This window comes from Pavona decussata, unplaced genomic scaffold, assembly GCF_977016875.1.
Source record: "Pavona decussata unplaced genomic scaffold, jaPavDecu1.1 SCAFFOLD_300, whole genome shotgun sequence".
Classification (NCBI taxonomy): Eukaryota; Metazoa; Cnidaria; class Anthozoa; order Scleractinia; family Agariciidae; genus Pavona; species Pavona decussata.
Window position 1 is genome coordinate 4,182,800 of NW_028145697.1, and position 12,201 is coordinate 4,195,000.

A 12,201-nucleotide genomic window follows, 5' to 3' on the forward strand; every position below is an offset into this window, starting at 1 on the left:
CAAATAGAGGAAGATTAACAGTGTTTTGTACTTTCCCTTCGGTCCATGAAGTCTGAGAGTGCAAAAATACCCGGAAAAATAATAGCAATAGCATCTAATAAGTGGAATGTTATAATGATGGTTAATTCTATCAGTGTATCATATTTTTTCAAGAATTATAAGCGATCCGCAATTCATTTGTTGAATTATGTCACACCTTTTCGTATTTAGTCGCTGAACATACCTATAGCTGCAGCAATGGTAAACGTCTTCTTGGAAGGAGAGATTTTTAGCCTAGAGGTACCTTTCTTGGAGAAACGAACTAGGCGAATGGCCCCTCCTTTGATTTGATAATCAACTCTGAAATGGAATGTTTTAAACGTGATTAATTGGAATTTCCAAGTCTGGGTGTTAAAGTTAAGCTAAACAATAATGTTAAACTATAATGAAGCTAAAGTTAAAGTTAAATAATAATGGAACTGTAATTACATAATATCCCCGGTTATTTGTTAGTATACCACAAAACAATCAAAGCGATAATTTTCGCAACTTTGTCACTGAAACAATCGATAACTTGTTAAGTCATTCAAACCTTTTTTTACTTAAACTGATATAAAAAAAAACTTCACGCTCAACTGAATACTTGTATTCACCCAGGTTTCGTTGGTTCGTTTTCGTTAAAACTTGACTTCTTTACAGGTTTACACATGCACATCTGTCAGTCTAACATTTTTCTGAGGATAGAAATCTTACTTGTCAGTTACATCAAGCTGTAGCTCCGAGTTTCGCTCCAGTTGAAACACAACAGCCAATCTGTTTAAAGCTTCTGGCAGCATTTTGCAATCGAAGATGTTGTCATAGTCCTTAGCATGAAGTACGAAGAAAGAGTCGTCATTGGGGCTGAAATGAGACAAAAGAAGTTAAAGACTAGCCCCACTTTTCCTCTTCAGATCCCACTTCTACTTTCCAATACATGTTCCTATTAGTTAACTTTAATTTAGTTGTAACCCACAGTGTTCGAAAAGAGTAGGGGTGGTGCGGTGTGGTGGTCGATCTCTACTCTGACTTCTTCTGTCTTTCACCATCATGAGTGGGTGGGTGAGATCAAAATATGGACACTGAGATAGCGACTGCCAGTGCCGCCTTTATACATGCTCACGTCTAATCTCACCCCAAAGAAGAATTGTAAACTGATATGGAAAGAAGTGATGTGCATACAAATAAATTACCATAAGTTCACTGTTACCATACGATCACAGGTTTACATTTTCATCTTTCTATACTAGCCGACCACTAGAACGACAAGAGAAGGAACAGTGCGCTGTCTAAAGCAGGGGCATGACACGTATAGACAGTGTCTTTTTTACTTTCTCCCTGATTACCATAATGGTTATCATAATCCAATGGCCGCTAAAGTTATGTCCTTGCGCTGTATCAGGCTCCGTAGTAGCCCTAGAGTATCCTGTTATAACGGGATCACTGTACCAGGTTAGATTCACAAAGTGTATTACTCACCTCACCGTAACAGAATTTATGTGGGACATTGGCAGTTTTCGTATGACCTTGAACGCCACGTCACCAGGCTTGCTTTTCGACTATAAGAAAATTAAGGCTTGTGCAAGTACATATCTTCAACTCTGTCGGTCATGTTACTTGCACCTATTTAACCCCTTAATCCCTAAGAGTACCAATTGGAACACAATGCCATAAATCTGTCAGTATTTGGTGGATTGGTGGATTTCTATGAATTTTTGACACCAAGATGGTCTTGTGAAGATCCACTTATTAAAATGATAAAAACTTAACCCCCTCCCGTATGTGATATGGTTGAACAGCCCCACAACTTTTCAACTTTTTTCTCACTAGCAGTTGTGAGCCCTAATCAACATGTTGAGAACTGCAAAATAAGCTATAGTTTAGGGGTATACCTAATGTACACAAGGGTTGGGACAATAATTATTATTTTGAACTTTTAAATTTTTATGTTTTAAACCCATTTAGCTCATAGTCGTAAGTTTTGTCATTTATAGTTATATCAGTTATGAAATACACCAATTAGTGAGCTTTAAAATTGTATATCATAAATAGACATTGAGTTTGTAGTCCTGGATCTGGGTAAAAATGTCATTTTGCCTCAGAGCTTAAAGGGAATGATGATGTCAGTCAGCCATTACGATAAAAACTGATTGGCAACATGGCATTAAAACAGTTCGTCATAATGAGAATAGTTAATGTTTCGGTTTATCGCAAACAACACAGCTTGTCAAGACACCATTACCATGTTCTCTTGTTGTTGTATAACGGTTGTTTGAGACTCTTTTTCATGCTTTTTCATTCACTTATTATTGCGCGGAGCAATGTGAGCCAGTCAGTCGCGTTATTTAAACTTACCTGGTCGATGACGTACAAATGCCTCGCTGTCAAGACTAGAACTCGGTTTTGCTCCTGTTGCAAAAAAAAAGCATATATCAGACATTGGGCACAAGACGTTTTATCACAAGCATGAAACAAATTTCAAGGCACTAGCCTACGTACCTTGCCATCGCGGGAGTATTTCTTGACTTCAGCTGCAAACTCCACCCTGGACTCCGCTGTAGAGAAAAGCAAATTTGTTATTTTATTTTTATCATCTTTGTCAAACTAAAAATTTGAGATACAGTGAATCCTGTATAAAGCAGTATTGGGGAAGATTTCGCGTACAACTTAATTTTGTGTTGTAAGGTATTTTGCACCTCTTCGATGTAAGTCGCTAAGAATAGACTGGAAAGCTCAAAATTCTGAGTGGACATTTTTGACGTTGCTACAGCGCAAGTCCTTAGGTACTGTCTTTCTTCCACAAATGACGTTTTTTATTTTGCTTCAAGCATGGAGAAAATGTTCCTTTTGACGGAATTTTAAAACTGTTGATACAAATTAGCGGTTTGGACGGCCTACGTAGAGGTCCGCAGTGACGGTATTGCACCAAATAAAAACATATTTTGCAATCTAAATGTCAGTTTATGAACGTTTGACAGTAATTCGTAAGCTATGAATTGCCAATCTAAGGCTTACTTATCACTTTTTGTAAAGACTTGTTGTTCTGGAAGTCCATATAATCTCCTTTGAAGCCCATATCCCATGAGTCTCTTCTTTTCTTTTTATTACCTAGCACATCAACACCTACAAGGAAAGGGTCAGAGAATCATCTGACTTATTCGTTAACAATCGGACCTTTACTATGAAATTGAATATTATCTTACAGTAAACCTTAAAATAGGAAATTAACGCTTGTGTTAATAAAGGTATTTTAAAACACCGTAGATTGAAGGGACATTTGGTTTGAAATAAAAGAATGAAGGAATTAGGCGTTGCGTTCCAAGTCTCTTTTCGTCCAAAATTTTCTGAAATTTATGCTGAGAAAGACAGTTCTGATAGTTAGAGAAAAACGTGAATGCCATAAGCAATGTATTATGAGGTTGAAATACGGTAAGCAAAGATAAATTAGAGTTGTTGTTTCCAACGAATTTGGAATACAAAAAACAAATAAGCGTCGCGGAAAATTAACGTTCAAAGAAAGTAACGCGACTTAACTCAACGCTAATTGTTGAAATTCATGTTAATTTCATGAAGCGTAGACTCCTTTAATAGGGTAGTTATGTCAGTAGATGGTTTGGACTCAGATTAACAATTTGAAGCTCACAAATTACTGAAATTAGGTCATTGATCTGGTATTGTTTACTTGAATCAGTTAATCAGTCTCGCCAAGCTTGTCAAGAGACCAGGAAGGTAGTTTTCTTGAGGAATTCTCCCTATATTGTACAGCAAAAACTCCTCTATTTTAAAGATAACATCTTTCAATGATAGGTTTTTAGGTGTTTGATTTTTCAGCATATCCAATATCAGGATGCATCAAGTTACCTTGCACTAATTTCTTAATTTCTATCAGTTTCTGAAGAGCATGGCAGTCTCTATGTCTCCGATAAGCCTTTTGAATGACAACGACAGCTACAAGGAAGAAATATATGGAAAGGTTTAACAATCATATCGATACAAACTGTAGTCGAGTTATACAATTTTGTACCTGTTTATTGAACGATCTATACCGTTGGCAAACTATTGAGACAAAATTGCGCGTTTTAGTAAAACAGTGTATTTCGCGTGGCTCTTCGACTATGACTTTTAAATGACTTTAATAAAGTTGTATTTTACAACTTTTGTTTCACTCTCCACACTCAAGTCTTACCTGAACAAATGGCACGGTGATGTGAAATATCATTTTTTTTTGGAAGCTGAAAAGACGGCGAGGTCAATAACTATCTTATATAAGCTAAAACTAGAATTAATAGAAATAGAATTAAAACTAGCTTTTAATGTGTTGTAAGTGTTTCAACGTCTTTTGAAAATCACTCATGGAGTCTCACATGTCTCATCGTGAAAATGTAAAAATAAACCAAGATACATGATGAATTATTGTGCCTCATTTGTACCAGGGCAGTTTTCTATCGTATTTACAACATTAAAATCTCAATCTTCATGGTCTGCGCACTCTTACAAAACCATGTTGTACCTTTTTGTATTTGTTTAAACCTTTTCCTCAGTCTGTAGCCCCGATATCGTCTTTGGATGGCGACGCAATACTTTTCCAGAATACTATTTTTGACATCCTCAAGGTCATTAAGCTAAGAAAATAGAATTCCAAATAATTGATAGTTTGTTAAATGATAACAACAACAACAACAACAACAACAACAACAAAAATACGACCAATGTTAATAATAATAATAATAATAATAATAATAATAATAATAATAATAATAATAATAATAATAATAATAATAATTTAATAATCTTTTATTATTATTAAGACCCACACTTGTACTATTTTGTCTTCGGTGTTCTTGAGTATATTTATCATTGGCGTTGGGAAACGATACAATTAGCATTTTATTATGGTGAACATTCTATGTAATGGCATTAAAAATATTTAAAAGTTCAAAGGTTCATCCTTCTAAGTATGTTTGTAGTAGTACTGATCTAGCTCTGATCAAACGTTTTCTCCTAGTTTGAATTTGGTACGAGCAGGTGTTCTGTTTCGCATTGTGTCTTAGGAAACTAATCTTTTGGTCAAGTTTTCTATGAATGGGTTTTCCCCAGAAAACAATATTTTTTACGTTAAATCGTACCTTATTTTACTGCTTTTGAGCTCTAGTTAACCTCTCACTCGCATTTGCCTGGAAATGACTATTCTCCTTCCTTTTATAGCCGATTTTTTACTTATGTGAACAGTAATATTCGGAAAGCTTTTTCATTTTAAGGTGTCTGTCAGTGTACATACTTTTTGTTCTAAGACTATGTACTGTATTTTCAATCAAGGAGCTGAAATTTTTGAACATGTGTTCAAATAATTTAAGGAATTAGGCGTGGACTTTCTTCTTGGACACTAGCTGTTCTTTTGTAATTACTACGCTTGATTGCGCTTGAACTTTCAACTTTATTCTTAGAAGTGTTCATTGTAATTTTATATTTCTCCTATTGCTTTACTTTGACTGAATGTTTTAAAGAACTTTAAGAGAATCAAAAAAGAAAAGCGCCATGTTCCTTTGTCAATAATAGGAAGGAATGGGTTGTGAACTTCGCGTCTAACCAATCATATGAACGCTTATACTACGCTAGCCTACATTAACAGTTGATGAGAGTTTGACAGTGAAGTGTCAATCATACTTTAGCCAACATAAAAGCAACGTGAGAAGTTCTGTTAACTGAACTATACAGCAAAACTTGTAATACAGTAAGGAAGAATTATTGAACGAAGAAACCAATGTGGTTCGCTGTTAACTTGGCACTAAAGTTGACCTTCCGAGTTATACACTTAAGTGTTTTCTTACAATTTACAATAAAGCCAAACTGTAATTTCTCCCAAATTCAGTAACAATTGCGATACTTCACTCCCGCATAGATCAATCTTTTTCGCGTCTCCGAATAATTCTGCTCGATGCTTTATATTTTGGCTTTTACCACCATTTTATGCGAATGACAACAATCATGCCTTCGAAAAGTGTCACCTCGGACTTAGCTGCATCTTTAGTGCCTTTCGGAATTGCATTTTCTTTCTTCCTCAGAAACATCAACAAATCGCTAAGCGGCCATTTCGAAAAATAGTGCTCCCGCTATAATCACCTTGCGCGAGATGATTATAGCGGGATATGACGCAATCCTCGACCAATCTCTCTATAATCACCTGCGTAATTATACTAAAGTATCATATTCACTATATCTGGTACAATTACTATAGAGGAAACATTATCTTACCACCTACTGCAAGCTAAGAAGGACTTTTAAATTAAACTAACCGTGCTTGGTTCCCTAAGAAACAACTTTGTTTTTCCTGCCTGCCATTTTGAGGGATCGATTCCAGCATCCTTCATAATAATCCGGCATCCTTCAGCTGGGTCGCCATTCCAGCCTTTGTGAACTTGTGGAGAAATTATCCCATACCTAAAAACGAATATAACATTCTGTCAGATAATAGAATATGCCTAGTTATTTCTTTGAGATATTCAGGTCTTAAAATTTTGAAAATCGTATGCACTACTCGCGAGGGCTGACTATCTTTAGCAGGGCCACAAGCATGAGGTCTCAACTGAAGACAGAATCAACGAAACGAAGTTCTTTTTGCAAAGGAGCTGTAATTCTGTTATTTTGTTTTTCATGTTACTTATAGCTTATTTTATATATTTTTCTCCTTTAATTCGTTGTTTTGGCTGGACCTACCTACTTAAAGGGCGGTCATTTATTATAACTGTACTGAGCTCAGTGGTGAGAACATCGGATCAGGTTGAGCCTTGTGAGGGATGCATATTCAAAACAAGAAAGGTTGGTTACATGCTGTATTTTACGGCTGAAGTAGGAAGACAGAAAAGTGTCAAATAAATGATAAGTGCGAGACTGAAATTCTGACCACTGAAACACGTTTAGTGGCTCATGTGTGGATTCAACATTAGGGTTGCTAGTCCACTCAGCCCCACCATCTGAACCACAGAGACACAAATGGGAACAACGCGAGAGTGAATCCGATTTGATCTTTAATGCATATAGGAAATACCTGCAATAGACATGCGTAAAATGAATTTCCATGTAAGAAAGAAATAAGCAGGGATATCATTGTTTCGATTCAAAATAAGAATAATCCTCAAGCATGTCCGAAAGAAATGATAAATGCCGCGACAACCCGTGAGCTAAAGAGCCATAGATGGCAAGAGTACGTGAGTGAATCCGATTTGATGGCACATCTCATCGGATAAACTTGCACGTGTCACAATACATGTAGTTCTGTCTCAGTACTCCCTGTTCCTCCGCCCTGCATGCCCTATGCAGGGCGGAGGAAAAGGGAGTACTGAGACAGAACTAGTGTCACATAAACTAGTTCATGAACGCTATTGGTTCGTGTTCCGTTGAGTATTCGGTTTGCAACTCTCTAATTTCACAGCAGTAATAAGAAAGGTCCATAACTGAGTACTAACCTCTGGATAATATGCTGAAATTGACGGCGAAATGCAAAGCCCGCTCGTCTCACTCGGATGTTCTCCTTCAAACCCAAGTAATTAATCTGATGTAGCACCCTGGAGGTGTAAGGCAACACTCTTCTCAACTAAACTTATATATGCGAACATATTTTCATAACACATCACCTAGCACAGATAATTTTAGATATTTCGTTTAGCTTTAAGGGTCGAGGATGCAGAAACAAGAGGTGATTTGTGAGCTAAATTTCCAACAGCAGTGGTGACACTGAGTACGTTTCTCAGTCATCTCCACCTTACATTCCACTGTTGTGTGGTTGTCTGTACCTTTGATCATCCCAGTCCAGTGGCTTCTTAGATTCGCTGGGCTTGATGCAGCGTACGTAATGAGGAGTACATGTCATAATCTTGGTAATCAGAGCGGCAGCCTGGGACTAGAAAGTAACAAAGGAAGCTTTAGGTCGATTATGTTAAAGATCGAGACGGAATGAGAAGAATGAGAACTGTAAACCGTATCAACAGACGCATTACCTTTATTATGAAAAATGGATTATTGGACAATGTAATTCCAGAGCTTTGATTGGCTTAACGATCATACGGTATGTCAGCCATTATAACATGAACGTGAAATAGCCGCCATTAAATCGTCTGCTGGTCGTTCATGCAAAATGAAATCGGCAAGATCTAGCAATATTTCTTGATCGTTTTTAATAGAAAAACTATTCCACTTCCTATTTTGAACGCGAAACATCCTCCACTAACAAGCAGTCTCTCCGAACACAAGCCCTCTCTGAAATGAGCCTCTAACTGAAGAGTCCTTTGAACGAATGTAACGCAAGAAAATCTTACAGTATTTCAACCACTTTTTAAAGTTGTGATCAGGTTTGGCTTGAACCAAAATGGAATGAAAAATAATGTAATGATAACATATTGATTGTTGAAATAATTGGATGGTATATTTCAAGCCTGGTGAATGAATGAGAATGATGTAATATTCTAGAAAGTGACAGAGGCAAACTCGGAAAAAAGAAACCTGAGTACTCCTATCAGGAGTCGAACTAAAGACCTTCCGATTACTAGTTCGGATGCTCTACCACTGAGCTACAGGAGAATCTGGGAGCTCAGGCCATTGAACTACGTTCATGGGACAAACGTCCTGCATACTGCAGGATATTAGGTAATCGATTCCTTATATATAGGAGTACTTGGATTTCTTTATTCGGAGTATGCCTGTGTCACTTTCTAAAATAATACATCATTCTCATATTGATTGTTATTTATTAGAAGAATCAATGTTTGTCAATTACAAACAATCGCTGGTGGCTATTGACGACTGCTACCTTCTTGAAATCAGAGGTAGCCCTGGAGAAAAAGAAGATATAGACGAATTTCTACCAAATAACTGCGCATGACCATATCCCATTGACATACCTTAATTTTTGCTCCAGCAGTATTGGATTTAGCGCGGCGTCCACTACTTTCGTTGGTAGTAACCGCAGGGAACAGGTTACGGACGAATTCACTGCAACAGGAATAATCGGATGGTTAATGGTCAAGTGCTCCTGAAAGCTTCTTATTAAGTTCTCGCCAAGACGTGGTACCCTTTTATACAAAATCCCAGCGAGTGAGTTTTCTCAGTATTTTCACGTTGCAAGAGGAAACCATAAGTATCTTTGGGGAAGATGTCACGTGAAAAATGTCCAAGGACCCTGGACACCTTGGACATTTTTTCATCCACAGTAGTCGCAAGGGAAGATGACACGCTAGGAAGGAGAAACAAAGATGCCACTGGGATACGGTGAGAGGATCAGTTGAGACAGCAGCAGATAAGACCAGCCAATGTTCTTCATTTTGTGGTCATTTTCACAAAACTTAAGGACGGTGCCTACTAATATCGAAGTATTTTTGTGCGGTTTGCGACTATGCGGGAAAAGCAGATCTTAGGAAGGCCTATTGGAATCCAAAACGAAAATTGGGGGTAGCCACGCATTTTTCAGAGATAATTAAGCAATAATATCTCTAAAAAGCGCCAAAATATGAAGCAATGTATGGGATTTTTTCCTAAATTGAAGCTTAATTATCTCTGAAAAATGCATGGCTACCCCCAATTTTCTTTCGAGATGCCAAAAGCGTTTGCTAAGTTCTGCTTTCTCCGCATAGTTTTAAACCGCGCAAAAATATTCCTGTATTAGCAGGCACCACCCATAGGAAACCCGAGTATCTCGAGATGCGCAGAACGTGTGCGCAGTAACAATAGTAGGCACCGTCCTCAAAACTCCATCACTTGATAAAGATCGGGATAGAATAGAAAGCTTGTGTTCTACAAATCAATTTCGTATCCGGAAAGGGAACTACTTTCGAATTTGATCCTAACAATATCGATGGATATTTTTGCTTTGATCCGCTAGGTATCTACAAAACGTTTGAAGACATTTGTAGTATAATAAGTGTTCGAACTCAAGTCACATTTACCTTCTTTGCTAATAGGCCACATTCTAGTCTCTTTACTGTTCATCATTGGGAGTTTTGAGGAGCATTTTGAATGAATTAATAATATTAACAATTAATCCATAACCTCGCTGTATCGTGAAAATAGGGACTTTAAGCTGAAGTCATATGACTGAATTGGTGTCGTCTTGCTATTTACGATCCAGCAACGCTTTCTATAGAGACCCTTTAATTTTGTAAAATTTTCGGATCGTCACGAGAACTCGTTTTTAAAGTCAGAAAACTCAAAAAAATGGGCTGTTGTACCAGTTTCAGTGACTATTTTTGCATTTCTGAGGTTATGAGCTTTCATCCCATAATTTAGTTCAAAGTGGGGGAAAACTTTAATAATAAAACACAACGATCGGTAAACCTAGTCATAACCCCTCCCACATTTTTCTGCTAAAAGAAGTGTTTAAGTCACGGTTATGTATAAATAGTAACAGAAAATGAGGAAAAAAGGAGTGTAAGAAGGAAAAAATTGAAAGAAAGACAAAATATTTACTTGTGGCCATGCATAGCAACATTAAAGTATTTTCACTTGTATTTTTGGTAGAGTCTAGTTAAGGTAGAAGTTTTCTTGAAAATCCAAAGGATCAAGACCATAAGTACATTATGAACTTTTGCAATAAGCGGCAATATCACGCTAATCCGAAAGTGTGCCTTACTCTTCACTGGATTGCATTAGGGCGATCATGTCATTTGAGAGCACATCTTTGTTTTTCTCACAGAATCCTCTGGCCTCATAATCCACCTAACGAGCAAAAAGAACAAAGCACGCAGTCTTTACTGAAATGAATTGTTTTAAAACTGATTTTTTCTTTCTTTTTCGAAAATTGACTTAGAGAATGAAATTTTGGTTTAAGATTCGATACGCTATGTATGTGTATATCAAAACAGAGTGATTGAAAGACATATTCGTTCAGGAAATGCTCATAGCGAGCACCACAAGTATCTCATAACTGCTTAATTCAAAGGTGCCTGACGTAATAAAACCATCGCTGAATTACTATTCACTGACTTGAAGCAGGGAAGGAGATTCAGTTAGGAAAAAATCTGACTGGCAAACTACTTGCAGTGATTTAATTTCAGTTGTCGAGTGAACGCTATCAACTCAATGTAGCTTACATTTCCAGCGTAGTGGGTGATAGCGAAGTAGTTTGCTTGGGCCCTGAAGTATCTTGAAAAATCTCTATTGGAAGCTACGACTGCTCGGAGTTTCTATGAGATAAAAAACATGAGATGATGACGACTCAATTTGCCATCACCCGCAAAACTTTGAAAAAAAAAATTCAAGACAATTTTGTCAAAGCTTCACAGTTGTGAAGGATATTCTTTTCTCTTTTATTTGCAATAACGCAAATTACGTCCCAACTTTGACGATCACATTACTCATCCATTTTTTCATTCATTCGTCCATGCATATGTTCGTACGTTCGTTTTCTCATTCATATGTCAAAGTTGTCAAAAATTATAACACTACTCCTCGGCATGTTAACTCAGTCGCCCGCGTCATGTAGGATGGCACTGCCCAAAAAGATGCTACTTGGTCGAACTTGTCATGTATAGGGTGACAATCACCAACAGCTTGTTAACTCAATGGCAATAAACACATACACTGGTATTGGCCAACGACATCAGTCGAACTTGGCACAAACAGGGACATCAGTTGTAAAAGAGCACGTTAACTCAGTTGCATTGGTCACTGTCCAACAGATTTGTTTACTCAATTGCACGAGTCACATACAGTGACATTAAAGGGGCACTGTCACGGAAATTTCTCTTGTTTTGGTAGAAACTGCTAAAATATTTAACAAGGTACCTTTCCTCCAACATCAAATTGCTCTTAGAGCACTGAGCATAAAATATTAACTGATTTCTCTTGGGACGAACAAGCTATAATCAGTTTTTTTTTAGCAATTTGTCCAAATACGCTGGCAGAACTTGAAAAGTTGGCCAAATTTTTCTGTGTAGTTTCTGTGTAGTGGTGGGCTTACTGTAAACAAAACGTAACCACTATTTTAACGATTCTGTTGATGCAAATGTGTTTTTTGGCCGTTCAAAGTATTATCACAAACTAGGTGACACTGCCCCTTTAAGCACGCTGTTAAGTCGCAAATGGCACATGAAACTGTATACGACAGCGTTCTAACTCAGTCGCCAAGTGTTACATAAGGCGACACTTCCCTCTAGCAAGCAAACTCAAAATACCATCTCTTGTTTTAGAGGGAACTTA

The 12,201-nt window shown here is 37.3% G+C and overlaps 1 protein-coding gene across 2 annotated transcripts in view; it reads right to left on the bottom strand.

Moving 5' to 3' along the window:
* LOC146454722 (unconventional myosin-If-like) overlaps positions 1 to 12,201 on the bottom strand; it is a 31,364-nt gene that overhangs the window by 1,844 nt on the left and 17,319 nt on the right. For both annotated transcript variants that reach the window (XM_085095010.1, XM_085095009.1), the window contains exons 19-32: positions 11,094 to 11,186; positions 10,634 to 10,719; positions 8,910 to 9,000; positions 7,806 to 7,912; positions 7,479 to 7,577; positions 6,309 to 6,453; positions 4,526 to 4,637; positions 3,877 to 3,963; positions 3,031 to 3,138; positions 2,515 to 2,570; positions 2,371 to 2,424; positions 1,495 to 1,574; positions 733 to 879; positions 224 to 339 (exon numbers count right to left, since the gene is read on the bottom strand). In XM_085095010.1, the coding sequence (XP_084951136.1) occupies positions 224 to 339; positions 733 to 879; positions 1,495 to 1,574; positions 2,371 to 2,424; positions 2,515 to 2,570; positions 3,031 to 3,138; positions 3,877 to 3,963; positions 4,526 to 4,637; positions 6,309 to 6,453; positions 7,479 to 7,577; positions 7,806 to 7,912; positions 8,910 to 9,000; positions 10,634 to 10,719; positions 11,094 to 11,186 (1,381 nt within the window). The remainder of the gene's footprint in view (positions 1 to 223; positions 340 to 732; positions 880 to 1,494; positions 1,575 to 2,370; positions 2,425 to 2,514; positions 2,571 to 3,030; positions 3,139 to 3,876; positions 3,964 to 4,525; positions 4,638 to 6,308; positions 6,454 to 7,478; positions 7,578 to 7,805; positions 7,913 to 8,909; positions 9,001 to 10,633; positions 10,720 to 11,093; positions 11,187 to 12,201) is intronic.